General features: G+C 31.8%; 1 protein-coding gene across 2 annotated transcripts in view; it reads right to left on the bottom strand.

Annotated features, from left to right (window-relative positions):
• The window catches only part of Trm1 (tRNA methyltransferase 1), a 71,338-nt gene extending 54,286 nt beyond the window's left edge, over window positions 1–17,052 (bottom strand). For both annotated transcript variants that reach the window (XM_035350345.2, XM_035350344.2), the window contains exons 1-4: window positions 16,742–17,052; window positions 11,284–11,371; window positions 4,978–5,165; window positions 3,201–3,316 (exon numbers count right to left, since the gene is read on the bottom strand). In XM_035350345.2, coding sequence (XP_035206236.2) covers window positions 3,201–3,316; window positions 4,978–5,165; window positions 11,284–11,371; window positions 16,742–16,995 — 646 coding nt within the window. In that variant the 5' untranslated portion in view covers window positions 16,996–17,052. The remainder of the gene's footprint in view (window positions 1–3,200; window positions 3,317–4,977; window positions 5,166–11,283; window positions 11,372–16,741) is intronic.
• Window positions 17,053–19,021: the final 1,969 nt, after the last annotated feature.

The following is a 19,021-nucleotide window of genomic DNA, read 5'->3' as shown; positions in this document are numbered from 1 at the left end:
TTTAAAATCTTTATGAATAATTAAGGTAACTTAAAATGCTTGTTCAAAATACTGTGACTGTTTTTCATTAAACAAGATCTCATGATCTGGTTCATAACTGAATTCCTGAAATAATGAATTTCCATGCTTATTCACATCATGGTATTTGCATGTTCGCACAAACACCCCTGGCACAGTCTGGTGAATTTTTAAAGGTAAAAAATAATGAAAGACTTATAACTGCAAGAAGTTCTTTATTATATGCATACATTATATTTTTAACTACGCATTTATCCCAGAAATCTATCAGTAAACCAACTTACAAGCTGGGTAGCATTCTTTTGTTCTGGTCAATATTTCGGAGCAGCGATCATTTAAGAACAGATTTAAGGCAACTGTTCCCTTCATCAATTTTGTGAAATTCTGACAACCACATATTTTAAAATTGAGTTAAGACAAAAGAATTACACATTTCATGAATAAAACCTCTTGAAACTTGGCATATAATAAACATAATGCATATGAAAATAACAATGTTGCTTGTTTAGTTGGAAATGTTATGTAGTTAAGTTAGTAGTTATGTAGTATGTTAAGCCGTTGCCACAGTTGCAAAATTGATTCTTTTATTGAATATATATTTTCCCAATGAAACTTACAAATTGCATGAGCTTCTATATTAAGTCTGGTTTAAATAAAAATATTGCAAATGAAGATTTAAATACTTTTATTTGCACCAAACTTTGCCTGCAAGTGCTCCTGGACTTAAAAAAATATTTAAAATAAAGTTAAAAAATTATTTGGATTTTCAAGCAGCAGCAGAAAAAGTCTTCAGCTATAGACTATAGAACGTAGCAGAAGTTTCACTATTCAAATTCAGACCCCACTGAATTTGAATAGTGAAACTTCTACTACAACCTTTCAATAAATAGTAGATGAAACTGTTTTATTTCATAATATAATCAAAAGTCTTTAATCCGGACTCGTCAGGACTTCGGCGATTCCGGATTATCGGTTTTTTCGGATTATAGATCATCACGTAAAATCTGGTAAGATGGCATGCAGAAATTATAAAACTAAAAATATAAAACCATAATTTATGAAATAAAGAGCAATTGTGATCCAAAGGGTATCAAAATTTACAAAAAAAAAAAAAAAAAAAAAAGCTTAATATTTATTTGTTTACTTTATTAAACATTTCTTTCAACGAGCGCATGCGTAAAGCATACATTACGCATAGTCGAAATTAGAAAATTGCAACCAGAAACCTGATGTGTATTTGTGATATTTATAATGACAAACAATTTGATTTAACCCTCTCAGCTATAATTAAGGCCGGAAAACTCTGTACAGAAGGTTGCCTTCTACATTCATTATACATGAAAATTTCTACTAGCATTTAATGTATCTGATTTCAGTTTGGATGTATATTGGAAGAAAAGGAATCAAGGTAAAAAATGAAAGAGTTATTTTTTTCATTAAAATCAAGAAAATACCACTTATTCATGACATTTTGAGGATCTTTGAAATTTCAAGGCTAAACCCATAACGCTCAGAGTGTTAAATCATATCAAAGACGGAGCACATCGAAATGAAATACTACATTTAGTAAGGAATTATAAGCCAAATAAAATAAAAACATCTGCCCTGAAGATTAGTGCTGACAGATCAACTTCCAGTTCATGTCGCAGCGCGACGTTATAATTAAGGCCGGAAAATTCTGTACAGAAGGTTGCCTTCTACATTCATTATACATGAAAATTTCTACTAGCATTTAATGTATCTGATTTCAGTTTGGATGTATATTGGAAGAAAAGGAATCAAGGTAAAAAATGAAAGAGTTATTTTTTTCATTAAAATCAAGAAAATACCACTTATTCATGACATTTTGAGGAACTTTGAAATTTCAAGGTTAAACCCGTAACGCTCAGAGGGTTAAATCATATCAAAGACGGAGCACATCGAAATGAAATACTACATTTAGTAAAGAATTATAAGCCAAATAAAATAAAAACATCTGCCCTGAAGATTAGTGCTGACAGATCAACTTCCAGTTCCTGTCGCAGCGCGACGTGATAATTAAGGCCGGAAAACTCTGTACAGAAGGTTGCCTTCTACATTCATTATACATGAAAATTTCTACTAGCATTTAATGTATCTGATTTCAGTTTGAATGTATATTGGAAGAAAAGGAATCAAGGTAAAAAATGAAAGAGTCATTTTTTTCATTAAAATCAAGAAAATATCACTTATTCATGACATTTTGAGGAACTTTGAAATTTCAAGGCTAAACCCATAACGCTCAGAGTGTTAAATCATATCAAAGACGGAGCACATCGAAATGAAATACTACATTTAGTAAGGAATTATAAGCCAAATAAAATAAAAACATCTGCCCTGAAGATTAGTGCTGACAGATCAACTTCCAGTTCATGTCGCAGCGCGACGTGATAATTAAGGCCGGAAAATTCTGTACAGAAGGTTGCCTTCTACATTCATTATACATGAAAATTTCTACTAGCATTTAATGTATCTGATTTCAGTTTGGATGTATATTGGAAGAAAAGGAATCAAGGTAAAAAATGAAAGAGTCATTTTTTTCATTAAAATCAAGAAAATACCACTTATTCATGACATTTTGAGGAACTTTGAAATTTCAAGGTTAAACCCGTAACGCTCAGAGGGTTAAATCATATCAAAGACGGAGCACATCGAAATGAAATACTACATTTAGTAAAGAATTATAAGCCAAATAAAATAAAAACATCTGCCCTGAAGATTAGTGCTGACAGATCAACTTCCAGTTCCTGTCGCAGCGCGACGTCCCCCCCCCCCCCCGCAGAGCAGCATGAAATTGATAAACAGATTTTGGAATGGTTAGAGAAACATAGGATATGCCTTTATCCATTTTTTGCAACAATTCCACTTTTTGTTTGATGGACATCGAAACATGCTTTCGCTTTGTAAATCCTTCGGCGGCTACAAAATCGAAAATTCTTTTTGACATAATTGAAAGTTCAAGCTTACTTTTATAAAATTGCTCTAACAGTCTGCAAAAAATAATAAGGTGGATCCAATTCGAAGATTAAGGAACAACGCTATCTGCAACATTAACTGAAATAGATAATTAGATAATTTTAGCTTAGCTTATACCGTCCGTTATACATTAAACACGCATGCGTAAACATATTATGTGCATGCGTAAAGGTAAAGATTTTGTTTACCTCCTTCTGAGACACACTGAACAGCAGCATCTAAAAATGGTGCAGCAGTTCCATAAGGATCAAGGTCCACTACAGCAAATCTGTTTTTATATTGCCGATTCTTATACATAACCAACCTAAAATATTAAAAGATCATATTCATTTATGGATAAAATAAGTTATTTTTTTCCTTGATTTGCAAATTTTTAAAAAATTCAAATTTGTTGTAATATTTTTTGTTAATGCATTTAATGTGTCTTCTGATAATGCAGCTTCTGCGATTGGCAAATATTTAAAGCTTAATATTATGGATAAAATAGAATTAAAAATTATGAATCTGCAAAATGATATTGCTTAAAAAGTACATCATAAAGATAATGTTAACATGTTTTAGAGTTTTAGTTCACAAAGATAAATATCCTATTTTAAGAAAATGCGCACAAATAATTTGTTCATATTTTGCAACTACATTATGATTATGAATGTCAATTTTCAAATACTGTGTATCTAAAAACAAAATATCGATCAAGGCTCACAGACTCTAATCCAGATAACTGTTTATGAATATGTAATTCTAATTATGCTCCCAATCAGGATTCAAAATAACAGTTGCAATGTTGCCATCAGCAACTGAGAAACTGCAGCAGGTGAGTGGCTTGTGATAATGTTAGAAAAACAAGGTTAATGTGATATTTTGCATAAAGAGAGGGATTTACTTCCCCCCCCCCCTGAATCCCCACCACATGAAATTTAAAATTATGATATTTTCTGGAATTAAAACAATACTGCCAATTTTTGCCTTTTTTTAAATTGATGATTATGGTATTTTCATCTCCATTTAGCATTTCTTTCGATACTCCATTAATCAAAAAACTTTACTTAGTCTTATGATATCTAAAAACCTTTAGATTTGTGGCTCTCATCATGATCATGATATTTTGTAGCTGGCTATGAATTATACCAAGCATTTAAAAATATCTGTAGACATGGCCTCTCATGATCTTGCAATATAGTCTCAGAGAAATAGTAAAACAGAGGTGTTGTCATTTACTAAAAGTGTAGTTTTACTAAGATAAGACAGTACAAAATAATATACCGTTCCAAATCCTTAAGTTATATGCGCAATTTGCGATGGTGAAGGTTTCTCAAAATTCAATTCTTTCTTCTTTTTCCATTTCAATGCTGACAAAAAAGTCAGTATCAGAAGAAGCCCACTCCAAATAAATATGTCTTCTGATAATGTGTCTTGGAGATTTATTGTTTAGGTCAGACAGAAAAGTGCTGAACCCCTCAAGGACTGAAAGTGTGGTCATGACTAATGTCACTACAACGTCAATAAGTGTATTGTCATTGGCCAAGGTGGAATTCCCTAGCCAACAGGTGCTTGAAAGTGGCATACATGAATCTCAGTTAGTCATCAGAAAAATCCTTTTATGGTATTCCTGCTTTTTCTCGATTCCTAGACTTTTCTAAGAAAAAACAAAATTGTGACTATTAGATGTCGGATTTTGTACTGTATATATCTTTTACAGATTATGCAAAGATAATAAGAATGATAAAATAAGATTAATGAATAATGAAATAAGACTTATTATTCCCCAAAAAAATTTATATAACAACCTTTGTATTTAGCGTCCTTACTGTTGAGATAATCAGTTGCATTAATCAGCAAATTTAAAGCTTATGCTCACGTAACACTCTTTTAACATTTCATAATACTGAGTTATGCATAATATATAAACAAATACAGATTAATGTTTATCAAAGATTATTCATTTAATGCAAAAAGGTGACTTACGAAGCATCTTCATTGCATGCTTCAATAATATTTTCAACTTTATTATGTTTAATATTCCTCTGAATACTTAAATATGCCTCTGTAGCCCTATCATTAGCTACAATTTTTGTTACATTTGGTACTTCTTTTGCAAAACGTATTGATCGAAGACCAGATGCAGCTAGAGCTTCTAAAACTTTTATCTCTGGCTGAAAAACATAATGAACAAATTTCAATACATAATAATTGCATCTCATTCATAAATATATATACACATATTTATTCTGATCATAGAATCACTTTTCATAATATTTCTGATTTAATGAATAAATATTACTGGTATTATCATTTATTATAATTACGATTTACTTGAACAATTTCACAAATACATAGCAAAAACAGAAATGTAACATTGCTCATAGAGAAATAATGAGACACATATAATCATTAGGCAAACACTGCACAACTCATAAACTCTTCAAAACAGAGCACTGAAATATTATTATTTATTAGTTACATTATTATACTGCTTGATTATATGTACTGCATTAGATCAAAATGAGTTTTAAATCTGAAAAGTAAAATTACTTTTTTGGATAACTGAAATTTACCATGCTTTTAATGTCACATATTATTTAATTTCTTGTTCATTTACAATAAAAAATCTGATGTGTACACCAGATGACTTCCTTGTACAGAATATTAAATTATACACATTTTTTCTTGCATTTTATTTTATTAGATTGAATTAAACCTACTTCGCCGACAGCGCATAAACCACAATAGAATAAATGCATTCTTTAAAATTCACTTTGTTTACCATAGCGACACTCTGGCACTAGGTTTACTTAACAGTATTATATTTCATTCATATTATAACTCAGAATGCACAAAATGTATATCATTTAAAGAATTATCTAATCGTTGCCACATGTTCTATTCAAATACTATAATAAAGCTAGAACTATGTATAAAAGAAATTAAGCAAACAAAACAAAAAAGAAACAGTTTTTCACAGATGATTGAGTATTTCTCATTTAATTAATTCAGTTCTCACTTCGCGAGAAGGCAAAAATACATAAAAACTCAAAATATCTACATTAAAAATTACGAAGTAAATCTCAAACGCTTATTTCCTCGAAAAAATTCTAGAAAGAATTAAGCATGATTTAATTGGCAATAATAAATGAATACGTTATCTTTGTTGTTGCAAAGCTAAGTTTCTCTAGATTGGCAACAAATCCACTAGTCTCCTGTTTCAAATGTAAACATCAATGGCTGCCATTAAAAACAGGCTTAGCGGCAATTAAACAACTTTAAAATTGTTGATAATTCTAAAAATATTGCACACAGATTTACTAAAGGCATAAAATCCTTAACCGGAAGATAAAAACAACATAATTCAATCATTTTTAAAGCAAAAAATGTACAATTTACAAACATATAAGAGTAAAGAAACTGAGATCACTGAGCCGGCTAATAGAGTGGATATACACTCATGTCCAAAATTATGTTTACATGCATAAATTCACGGATTTCTCAGAGACTAATAATTTAATGAATTTTCGTGGAATCATACATAACATGATGACACATAAATGCAAAAGAAAAAATTGAAGATCACCTCATATGATATAAAATTGTAGCATGAAACAATAAAAATCCTAATAAAGTGTGACAAAGAGAGTTAAGAAAAAAAGGAATGATTCAGAAAAATAATTAAGTCTTACGAATTTAATATGGAATATGATCTCCCCTGACTTGTACACACATATCACAACGTGTTTTAAAGCTGGAAATAACGTTGTTAACCACAGTTTGGGGAATTAATCTCCACTCTTCCAGCAATGCCGTCTTCAGAGCATTTACATCTCTAGGAGGAGGATGTATACGTGCAATTGCTCTTCCAAGGTAGTCCCATAAGTTCTCTATCGGGTAAGGTCAGGAGAGTTTGGTGGCCGAGGTATTCGCTTAATGTCTTCACTTTTAAGGAATTCATCAACGAGGTTTTCTCGATGTGGACGGGCATTATCATCCATAAATAAAAAGTCAGGTCCATACGCACCCCTGAAAAGTCTTACATAAGGATCTAAGACCTCATCTCGATATATCTGGCCTGTCACAGATCCGCTGCTGAACACGTGTAGGGGCGTACGTCCATCAATCATTATTCCACCCCATACCATCACACCTCCACTACCGAAACGGTCACGTTCCACAATGTTCGAGGGATCATTTCGTGTTCCTGACTCCCTCCAGATGTAAACACGTTTAGAATCACCAGTTAAACTAAACCACGACTCATCAGTAAAGAGAACATGGGACCATTGATGTTCAGTCCAGTTTTGATGTTCTTTACACCAATTAAAGCGATCCCTCTTTTTCTGTGAAGACAGTAAAACACATACCCTTGGCTTTCTGGCATATAGGCCTTTTTCATTAAGCCTTCTGTATATTGTTTGCCGTGATGCAAGAGTTCCAGTGGCGGCTGCAAGCTCTGAATTTAACTGGCGAGCAATAGCCTTTCTGTTACGACGGGCAGTTAATGCCAGATACCGATCTTCAGAAGAAGTTGTCATTCGTTTCCGACCTTGTCCAGGCCTTCTTACAACACTTCCATCATTTTGAAACTGTTTCCATAGCTTAGAGACTGTCTGTCTTGAAATATTCAAACGTGTGGCTGTTTCCATGATTGACTGCCCTGCTTTTAAACGGCCGATAATTCGACACTTTACAGATTCTTCCAAATGATACTTCGAAGCCATAACAAACCGCTTTGAGTCCCTACACACTGAAATCAAACGCTATGTTGCAGAAATTCACTCAAATATTCAGTTTGCGCAAAGCGCTTGATTCACCCTTGGATGACGTAACGCCTAGATTTTCATATCACAAACCGTTTGATTACTTTTGATTGGATAATGCTAATTAGGCTTGGTTTTCACACATTCCCTGCAAATACGGATCACATTGATTCGATATTTCATTGAATATCATCATTTTTGGTTATGTAAAGATAATTTTGGACATGAGTGTATATATAAATATATTTATATACGTTTGGTGCGGCCGATTGCAACCAAAATACGAGGTGCACATCTACATGTTATAGCAGTTCTATATACAAAATTTCAACGTTCTGAGGCTACTCATTTTTGAGTTATGCGAGATACGTATGTACGTTCGTACGGACGCCATGAAAAATTCTCTTCAGAATTAATTTTAAAGCAGTTTTATAATTTTTTTGAAGGAAACGTGTCTTTTATTCTGCCCTTACGTACAGATATCACGCAAAAAACATCGTTGAATTATTCGATAGCGGTCAAAATGGATATTTTCGTTGAAATATGTTGCCTGAAACTTTTTACGATTGCAATACTTCCTTTTTACTTCGTACACGGAAGTAAAAATACAAACAATAAAATTGTGTCAAGTAAAAATTACTTAACTGAAATGGAATGGAATGTATAATATGGAATATAATCTCTGCATCAGCCAAGATGGAGGTCCTCATAGTGCTCCCAATATGAATTCTATTTCTGCCAGATAGTTTTCCATATTACTTATATGCAAGGACATTATAATTTAAATAACTTACTTTTTTGACTAAAAAATGTTAAGTGTAATGCAAGTAAAAATCTTAATGTAAACATGTTAAATATAATATATTTCCTAAACTGTGATGTTGATATAACTAAATTTTATTACACTGAAACCCAGGGTAACTATTAGCTCTAATCAACTAGCAAAGTTCAAGATTAACTTCTCATTACACTCAGATATATATCACAAATACCTATTACTAATAAAGATAAACCACAATAAATTTATATTAAATTAATTACATTTAAAATTAGCTCTAAAATTTCTAAATTTGTTATATTTCTTCAAATAGCTTTAAAATATTGCATGTCGTGAATTGACAAAAATAAAAACAGCCGCAGCTATCATCATAGAATGTCTAATCTTTCACAACTGCTATCACATGTAACAAAAGAGAATATTGCCCACTTATGCTTTAGAGATCTGAGAATTGGACTAAATACTTTCAAAAGTACTAAATATATAGTCGCAAAAGTTACTTATTGCAAACTTCTTTTACTTGCAGAAAAATGCAATTTATTCAAATCTTCATTTTAAAAATATATAGTTGCTCAAAAAAGTCTACATACAGTGACTATATATATATTTTTTTTTAGTTTTTTTTTTTTTTTTTTTTTTAAGCTTTTATTTACATCTGTATGGGTTTCTTACCGTTCATATGCTTCATATTCTGAAACTTACAATAACAACTTGTTACATAAAACATCTAAAAGAAACAAAAACAGAGAAATTAAATCAAAAACGTTTGTGTACACTTGTGCAATTTATATGCCCATTTACTTAAAATATTTAATATTTAATATGGTAGCCTTTGCATTTAATTACAGCCTGCAATTTTTATTCATTGAATGAAAAGCTTTCCAGTGTCAGATGAAGAAATTTTTTACCATTCTTCATTCAGTTTGCATATTAAAATCAATGTTTGATGTTATATTGTATTTGCCAAAGTTTGTTTCAATTTCTTCCCAGAGATGTTCTAATGGATTAAGGTCTGGGGACTGAGGGCGTCTAGGAACATGATACAACATTATTCATGTCTTCTTGTATGTAATTATCCTAGCTTGCTTAGGATCATTGTCCTGTTGAAAAATGAAATCATGCTTAACTCATAGTTTTTCGGCACTTGCTTTTAAATGTCTAAGTGAACAAATCTATGAATTATTCTGTTTACTATATGTAACTTTCTGACTCCATTAGAGGACATACACTACCTTCTCCATACCATGGCACTACCTTCTCCTTGCTTAGCCAGTTGAATGCAAATTTTTCACATCTAATTCTGTATTTGAATTTTTCCAGACTGTACAGCAACCATTTAAAATGGTGAATTTGCTTTCACTTGACCAGATTAGTTTGTTCCAGAATTCAGGAGATTTATTTAAATGGCTTTTTCAAATTTAATCCTCTTTTTCCGATTAATCTTCAAAATGTATGGTTTTCCTGTGGCTATCCTCCCAAGATAATCCGCATTTCTAAGCACATTTCTGGGCAAACTCTTTTACTACATGTCACATTCAGATCTGCTGCAATATTAGAAGCAGAAAGTTTAGAATTAACTTTGATATTTTGAATTATTTTTCTTTCTTCTCTAACAGATAATTTTTTAGGCCATCCACATTTCAGTCTTACACAAAGACTTCCTGTAACTAATATATTCTGTATAATGCGTTGGATACTAAAATGAGGTTTGTCAACAATTTACAAAGAGATTTTACTTCATCTCTTAACTTAATTATCAAATGTCTTATAGCTGGAGGAATTTCTTTTCCTCTTTCCATAATATGACATTAATAACATTTAATCACTTAACATTTACTAAAATACCAATGAAAGCAACTGTCTTCAAGTTGAACTCAGGTGTGACTCATTCAACCGGAAATATGACTGACAATAAATATGTAAATTTTTCCAGTGGTTATCTGCACACACAGACATTTTTGATAGCAGTTTAAAAGCTTATCAGAAAAGAAACATTTTATTGAATTTAGTTTATTGAATTTAGTAATAATTTATTCAACTATTTTGCAGAACTGTTTTCATTAATATAATCATAACTTTAATGAAAAATTTAAATACTGTAATTTTCTAATAAAACAAACAGCTTTAGATTCATGCATTTTTTAGCTACTGTATGCAACAATTTTGAGGCTCTGTATCACTTTCATTTTAAGCATAATAAGAAGAAAAATAATCAGGAGCCCAAATTGATTAACTCTAAGTTAACTTATTGTTTTGCTATAATAATTCAGCAGAAAAGAAATTAAAAAATTATTTACAGTGCCAGCTTCTTTATGAAACAATATGTACAGTCAAAAGTCAGATCCAAAATAATAAGTCAGATCCAATTCGAAGATTAAGGAACAACGCAATCTGCAACATTAACTGAATTAGATAATTTTAGCTTAGCTTATACCGTCCGTTATACATTAAACGCGCAAGCGTAAACGTATTATGCACATGCGCACGTATTATGCACATGCGAAGGTCTTACGTGTCAATGCGACGCATGCGCAGAAAGTTTGTAGCTTTGAGGTCCGGATTATGGGTGTCCAAATTAACGACTTTTGACTGTATATATAATTTTGAACAAAAGTACATAATTTATAATTTTTCACCGAAAGAAACTTGGATTAAATTTTTACATTAATTCTCAGTGTAATCAGTGTAACTAGGAAGTAAAAACTTAGGTGAATTAAGAGAAACTTTAAGAATTATCTTTTTTACCAAATCACCATCTGAATTGCTCTTTGAAGCCTTTTTAGAATCTTCTTCTTTTATGGTTTCATTGATAAACTGCTTCAAAATTGCAATACTAGAAAGGGGAGAAGTCTAAATTAATACTTAAATGTATACCTATATTTTTAAAAAAAGAGAGAGAGAGAGAACAAATAAGTTTTACATGATCTAAAATTACATGAAGAAAAAATACACATTTTCACCCTAATTCCAAGAAAAAATCAAATAATACAATTATGTAAATTTGCGAAAAACCTGAAAATCTTTAGATTTTCATGAAATTTGGCATTACACTAAAAGAAAACATATGAAACCTCTCGTACCAAACCATGTTGCTACGATTAAACCTCTAAAAGTGACCAGGTTTTTAAGAACATAATTCTGTACTACTGCTGGCATTATTTTTAGGGTACCCCTTGGATTATTGTCAAGTTGTTGTTTCATTTATGGTAAGCTGAGTATTTTACGTTGAATGTTATGGAAACCCTGTAACACATTATTGCAGTGATTTTGACCGTTACGCAAATATTTCTCAAGGTTTATTTATGCAATGGATGTTGGAAGTGTTATGGAAAATTGTTATGTATTATTTGCTGTGTGCAATTATCATATTATTTTACTGTGTTTAATGAATTTGTTTGTTATTATTTTTGAATTGTTTAGTATTTAGTATTGTTTAAACTTTAACTCATTTATGGCAAAGCTCTTTTAAGTTAGCTGAAGAGTGTGATTCAGAAAAAAGGGTGGGGCATGTAACTTCCGTTTCTCACGAAGCGGTCAGTTGCGGCCAGCTGCAATTTCCTTTTCAGGGGGTTGAACACACGTGTTTTGCTCGTTCAGAGGCAAATAGCTTGTGGCAATTTTTGACACAGTTATAGGTTGGAAAAATTCTTCTGTTGTGTGGGAAAGAAAGGGTCTGTCATCTTGCTGAGAGTTCTGAATTTTCTTGGAAATTTCGTAATGCTTTATCACCAGTTTGTAGTTGGCCAGAGGGGGTCCAAATTTCTTTAAGATTGGTTAAATTTTTAATTTTGGTGTTGGTTGAGCCAATAGTGATTTTGAGGCATTTCTTGGTGATTGTCAACCAAGTTTTCTTAAACCATTGCACGAGAGGCAGGAGCACTTTTTAGCAGATTTATTTTCAGAGCCTTAGCGGGTTTGCTTCTTTGATGGCGGCCGCGGTCAGTGATGTGTTGCTGCACTAATCAATGGGCAATAGCGGAGATTTTTGTATGAGTTCTTTCCAACTCTTCTAAGTGGGATCGGAGAAAAAAAGAGAAGCACAGCGACCCTTCGGGGGTCGACCGTGGGTTAATGTTAAGGGATATTACCACGTCCCCTTGGCTCTGGCTGCGGAGGCTTGTCCAAGCCCTTGCGGACTCTCTTCATGATAGACGGCGGCAAAGTGTTTTTCCTGTCCTGCGGCACAATGGTCCTGGTTTCATCCTAGTGGTTTTTAGTAGAAAGACATATTTTCTGGTGGAATGGAATATGAAATAAGGGCATGTCTTCTTTGCCCATTATTAGTACCCAATTGCTTGTGTCGAAGATACAGATTTTGTGTTGATAATATTGAATAAAGGGAGTGGCTTTTTTTTTTTTTTTTTTTTTTTTTTCAAATATTTTTCTGAAGGTTTCATGCTGAAGAAGCAGATTATTCCAGAGATTATTGACAGTCATCATCTCCTCTTGTCTGTTTTTATCCACAGCGTCAGCATGAACATTTTAAAGGATGATTTTAGAGTTAAAATGTTATCGGACAGAGTGGTGCTGGAACTATTTGAACTGTTGAAAATTTCCCATTGAACTGACTTCAGTATCTGTTTTCCAGACAACGATGAAGTTTTGGCAGTAATTGTTTCGACGTTTGATGACTGGATCGCTGCTCCTCGAGTCGATCAGACTTGTGTTATGCTGAACTCGTATACATTTTTGTTTTAATTTTTGCTTTTCTTTTATACGTAATCATTAGGATTTTGGAAGAATCAAATTCTAATGCCTTAGCTGAACTTTTATAGAGATCAAAATTTGTATTCTAGTACTAATCAATTAATTAATAGTTGAGAAAGTGTTAGCTATGTTTTAAATGTTTAATTGCCATGAGTTTAAATTGAGTACATATTTAAAAGATTAATATGAGGTTCACTATGATTTTTGTATTAATGGAATAATGTTTAAAATGAGATTGATATGAAAAAAAACTATGAGTAACTTTTAAAAGATTTTTGTAGGGGTAGTCTGGCCAGCTATCTTAAATTATAATGTGTGGGTATCTTCAATAAATGTGTTTATTATTAGTGTATGTTTCTTTTGAGCCAGCTATCTTAGATTATAATGTGTGGAAATATTCAATAAATGTGTTTATGATTTTTATTAGTGTATGTTTCTTTTGAACCAGCTATCTTAAATTATAATATTTGAATTATTTAATAAATGTGTTTAATGATTTAATTATTGTATGTTTCCTTTGTGTATTAATTGTGGTCTACTGTAGGTCACCCATGTGTCCCTTACAGAAACATGGTTATTGAATAGAACCTGGGTAACCATATTGCAGTAGTAGAAAAATCAGTTTTAAGAGTTGTGATATATGATCGGTTACTTAATTTATTATGATTTGATGAGTAGACTTCTTAGGTGCGAGATTTATCTTTCCCTTGAAGAGTTCTGTGCTGTGTTTTAAATGAAATGTGTTTTAAGGCTAACACTAAATTTGTAATGAAATTTATGTTTTTTTAGGTTAGAGATCTGAATTAGTTATATTTTAGTGAGAGCTAGCGTGTTAAAGATTTTGTTACGGAAATGCCTTTTCGCATTTTGGTTTTTATAAATAATCTTTGTTTTTACCAAAACACCAGTGAGGATATTTTTTTTTATTTCTCTTTGATTTAAAAGTTTAAGATTTTGATTATGTAAGTACTAAGTACTCAGTTTTAGTATTTTTTTTTTTTTTTTTTTTTTTTTTTTAATGTCATGGCACCAAAAAAGAAGTCACTTTAAAAGTTAGTTAAATGAGTGTAAAAAAGAGCTATTTTTTCCCCTATGTAACAGAAGTATGTTGCTTATTTTGTGCTTTACATCCTAAAATGCCTGATGGTGGTACAATTAACATGAAGTTTCTGTATGCATAGGATAGAAAGCATTGATTGACTCGTGTGTAAATGAAGATTTAAATGGCTTCGTTCACCTCTCGGTAAATTACGCAGCGAGATTCAAGGATTTGAGCTCATATCAATATCATGGAAGATATATAAAGTGTAATAAAAAGGGCTTTTTAAAAGAAACACAACTGAAAGTCCGGCAGTGTGGAAAATATTTTTTATTTTTACTTGTGTGAATTTATGTGGCAATGGCAATATACAGATTCTAGTTCAGACAGTTTTTGGATGCTGTTAAGCAATTCTGTCTGTGAAACACTGAAGACACAGAAATTTCTAAATAAGGTAAGTTAGTATTTCCTTCTATTTTGCGCAGATTGGATAACATGTATTTCCACTTTTATGTTATTTCCTTGTTTTATTTTGATTTAAAGTGCTGTTTATTGTGATTAGAAGAAACTTTTTAAGTTCTGCACTTTTTATATTTCTGATATTGGTTGGATCTTAGCAGAGTCCACACTCTTGGCGCACCCACTTATATGGTGCATATCGATGTGTACATAAACAAAGTCAAGGAAGTGTGCAATGCCAAGTTTGTGCAATTGTGGAATGTTATTTTAAGTGAAAATAGGTGAATGAGTACATGGATACCGAGTTTATGCAATTTTTTTACTTGTTATTTTCAAGTTGGAGATTTTGAGAAACACATGAAGCAGTGGGCGATTCTGCACTTCCCCAGTTTGTCGCCAAGAGTGTGCGCTCTCCTAGGATTTTACCCTGAAATTAGTCTTTCATAAGATATATATAATAAAAACATAACCACAACAGGAACTACTAAAAGTACTTTTTCCACTGTATGACAAGTTTACCCTGCATGATTAAAAATCTGCTTGCTTTAAAATTCAGAAACTCCTAGCAAGGATTTTGACACTTACATAAGGGACAGAACTTGCAACATAGCAATACATCAACATGACAACCTTTAACTGCTGTAATACTGTCAGAGTTACATGGGTGGGGATATTGTCAGTATCTGACCATGTACACACTAATATGCAAACAGCAGTCTTCTTTTATCATATATTCTTCAAATATACATTTTTTCTAGAAAATAGCTTAAAAAGCAAAATAAATGATAATACGTTACAGATATACCAGAAGAATAAAGCAAATGAAATTGAACATCCATTCAACTCTTATAATTTTTTTCACTCTCATGTCTGAAAAATAAAATTGCATTGAAAACTTCAGATTATGATCTAACTCCTCAAAGAGTTTAACACTAAAATTTCAAAAAGTTTAGAAAAAAAATTCTTTAATTAAAAAATATAAAAATTACAAGATTAAAAAGGAACTATAGTCTGATCTTGGTACACATATTTAATTTTAATACCTGAAGCAATTTTAGGCTAAGCAATAAGAACAGGCCTGTTAGTTTAAGAACCAGTCCTACAGATTAAAGATGCAAAATATAAACATGTTTAAAATAACTAACCTAAATGCTGGAAAAAGAATTTGCTATGGCATTATTTCAATGCAAATTAATTTCAAGAAAAGATCTGCACATTTAATTTAATAATAATAATAAAAGACTAAATTATTCACTTTTTAGTTATGTAATGATTTTACTGATCAGTTGTACATGAGGCTTACAATAAATATTTCTCTTAAGTAAGAGTATTTGGTACTTCTTATTAATGTTACCACCATGTAATCATTAAAGTCATCAAATTCAATCATCCAATCCTGTAAGATACAAATTTCAAATACAGTCAAAAGTTACTAAACACTTAACAAGGAAGCATATAATAATTTCTATTTTGCTAGCATATGAAAACAACAGATGCAAAACAACCCTAAAAAAAGTTTCCTTTACGTATCTTAATAAGCACCTGATATTTGACATAGCACCCTTCCCCTTAGGCAGATAGCCCAAGTGTGCTTTGTCATAATCAACAAAACCAAACCATCAATCTCTTAATCATGTTTTCCTTCACACTCGATATAGTAAATACAGTAATGTCAACTATATCGATTGTGAAGTAAAAGTAAAATCTAGGCCAAACTAAAGTTGGATTTTTCGCTAATTTTAAATCAATTCCTTTGCCACACGTTCAGTAAATGAAATCTGATTATTAAAAGAACTGCAGTTTCAGTTTCTATCAGTTTATTACTTATTTTTTTAAACTAGAACTACCAAGAATTGATGTACACTTATTTCCACCAAGAGAGAAGAGAGGTTCCTTTTGTTCTTTATGAAGTTTAAAATGCATAAATCTAGCAAGAAAGAAAAATGGGTAATTTTGTAATGTTTAAATGCATAAAAGATGCCTCTTAAAAGTACGCACCTTAAGTCCCGATTAAATTCTTGGACAGGATTGTAAAATACGTCATGAGAGCTTGGAAATAAAACTTCTGCTTTACCTTCAGTTACGATAGTATAAGGTGTCTTATCAATACATATAAGCTTATCGAATTCTTGCGGTTTATCCATCTGGGCACTACCTTCCACTGTAGAAGAAGCTGCAGATTTCATTGTTATGGAAAAAATATTAAGGCGGCGAATATTTACATAAAATACACGTGCTGTAGAACACAACATCAAATTAAAATCAACAACAACAAATTTTCACCGTGTATGTGATGTTTTGCATCACGAAGTGATCTTTTCTCCTGTTGATAAAAATGATGAAACTGATCGGAGGTACAATTCCGGAAACTTTTTTTTAGAACTATTTTGTGAGCTCATGCATCTGCAGTAAAAATTCCCTTGGAAATAGAGAACAATACGAACATCTTATCAATGGCTGTAGGAGTATCCTTTACACCCGACATTCTACCAGCTCTTATGAGAACATGGCAATACATCCAGAACTAAAAAATCAGGAAACACGTTTTTTTGTCTCTTTAATTACTTTAAAGAAATCAGTTAAAATCCCAAGATATTATGTTGCCCATAAATACTTTTTTTTTTGTATTGACAGTGATTCGAAAATAAAATAAATAAAAATTCAGTCTATAAATAAAAATGTGGTGAGTGTAAAAAATCATGAAATAAAGGCTAATTCAACCTGATGAGCGGCAATAGCCATGATCATGAAACTCTTTTAGTTTCTGTTGAGAACATTTTGGTGTGAATGATTTACTGTAAAACGGAGAGTGATATTCATATTTGTATTCCTATTACTCGCTAAATTTAGGCCGTCCATTTCGCAGCAGTCTTCCTAGATCGTAGAAAACATGGCGTATATCGTTCAAGGACTCAAAATATGCTTTAATCCAAACTTAGAAAATTAATTTAAGAGACTTGAGATTTGATAGCAATCAGTGAAAATTGCAGCGCTCCTTAACTGCCATTGATATGCCTACTCACGTAATCTATCATATGTAAACTGAACAGGTGATAATGGACTTCGAACAAGCTGCTTTTCCTAGTTCTGCTCACTTCTTTCAACAATTTAATGCATTAGGACACTTTCATTTCACCAGAATATAAATATCGTCAGTCCATTAGGACTCATCTCGTTTCACACTCTTTCCAAAACGTGCAGCATTGGAACACGCCTTTAAATGCAACCGCCTCTCTCGTGCTACAGCTGCTCACTGGGGGGCCGAATGTGTACTGCTTTTAATTGCTTTTAGAAAAAGCCATGGTGTAATTAGTACGAGGACTTGAAGCATTAGTGCAATCACTAAGGTATTCGCATATATGTTTCTTGATCTGCGTTTTCTAACGGTGCGTCCAAATCGATACTAAGCTACAGAAAGAACAATAGCAATACTCGCCAGCGCGTTGCACCACCCCTGAAACCTATCCATTCAAAACCTCATCAAGACGCTAGAATTTTCAAATTCAAGATCTGCTAGTAATAAATTGATACCTGATCGCAGTGTGCATTTAAAAATCTTTTAGTTCAGGGTTTCTTAATTTTTTTTAGCCGCGACCCTTTTTCATCACTGAGATTTTTTCGCGACCCCCAGCGAATATTTAGAAAACATTTATGGGACCCCCATAAGTATTGCGCCAATCCAACACACGCATGAGTAAAACTGTCAATTTTTTCACTTGTACTGTTATATACTATTGCAGTTTTAGGTCATTAACTTTAATTTCTAATTTTAAGACACAGAACAACGTGAAAATTTTAAATAAGCAACAGATGAAATGACAGATGAAACGTGCAAAGCAAAGAAAATGAACATTTATATTATAAAAAGAATGCGTCGAAACGTTTTCCTTTTTTTCTTTGTCTTATCTTTATCCATTTTCAGATACATTGTGTAAAAATATTTGGAAATTTTAAAATTATTATAATAAGTTAAAGAAATATGAAAACTGCTAAAATTTTTGCGACCCCCTGCTGCAGGGGAATTGAATTTTGATGACATTTGAAAAGTGACAAAAATTTATATACATTCATGAAAGTACTGAATTTTGAAGATATTTGAAAAATGATGAAAATTTATATATTTTCGCGAAAATTTATATAATTTCATAAAAATATTAAATCTCTAAAAATGATTAAAATTCAAATATTTTCATGAAAATTTGAGATTTCCATAAAAATATTGAATTTTGAAAAGTGCTGAAAATTTATCTATTTTCGTGAAAGTTTAAGAGGCGTGTG

Source organism: Stegodyphus dumicola, chromosome 9 (assembly GCF_044657685.1).
Source record: "Stegodyphus dumicola isolate Sdum_Otavi_A_Nest chromosome 9, ASM4465768v1".
In the NCBI taxonomy this organism is placed as follows: Eukaryota; Metazoa; Arthropoda; class Arachnida; order Araneae; family Eresidae; genus Stegodyphus; species Stegodyphus dumicola.
The sequence above is the reverse complement of the archived record's forward strand: the minus strand, read 5'-3'. Positions and strand labels throughout refer to the sequence as shown.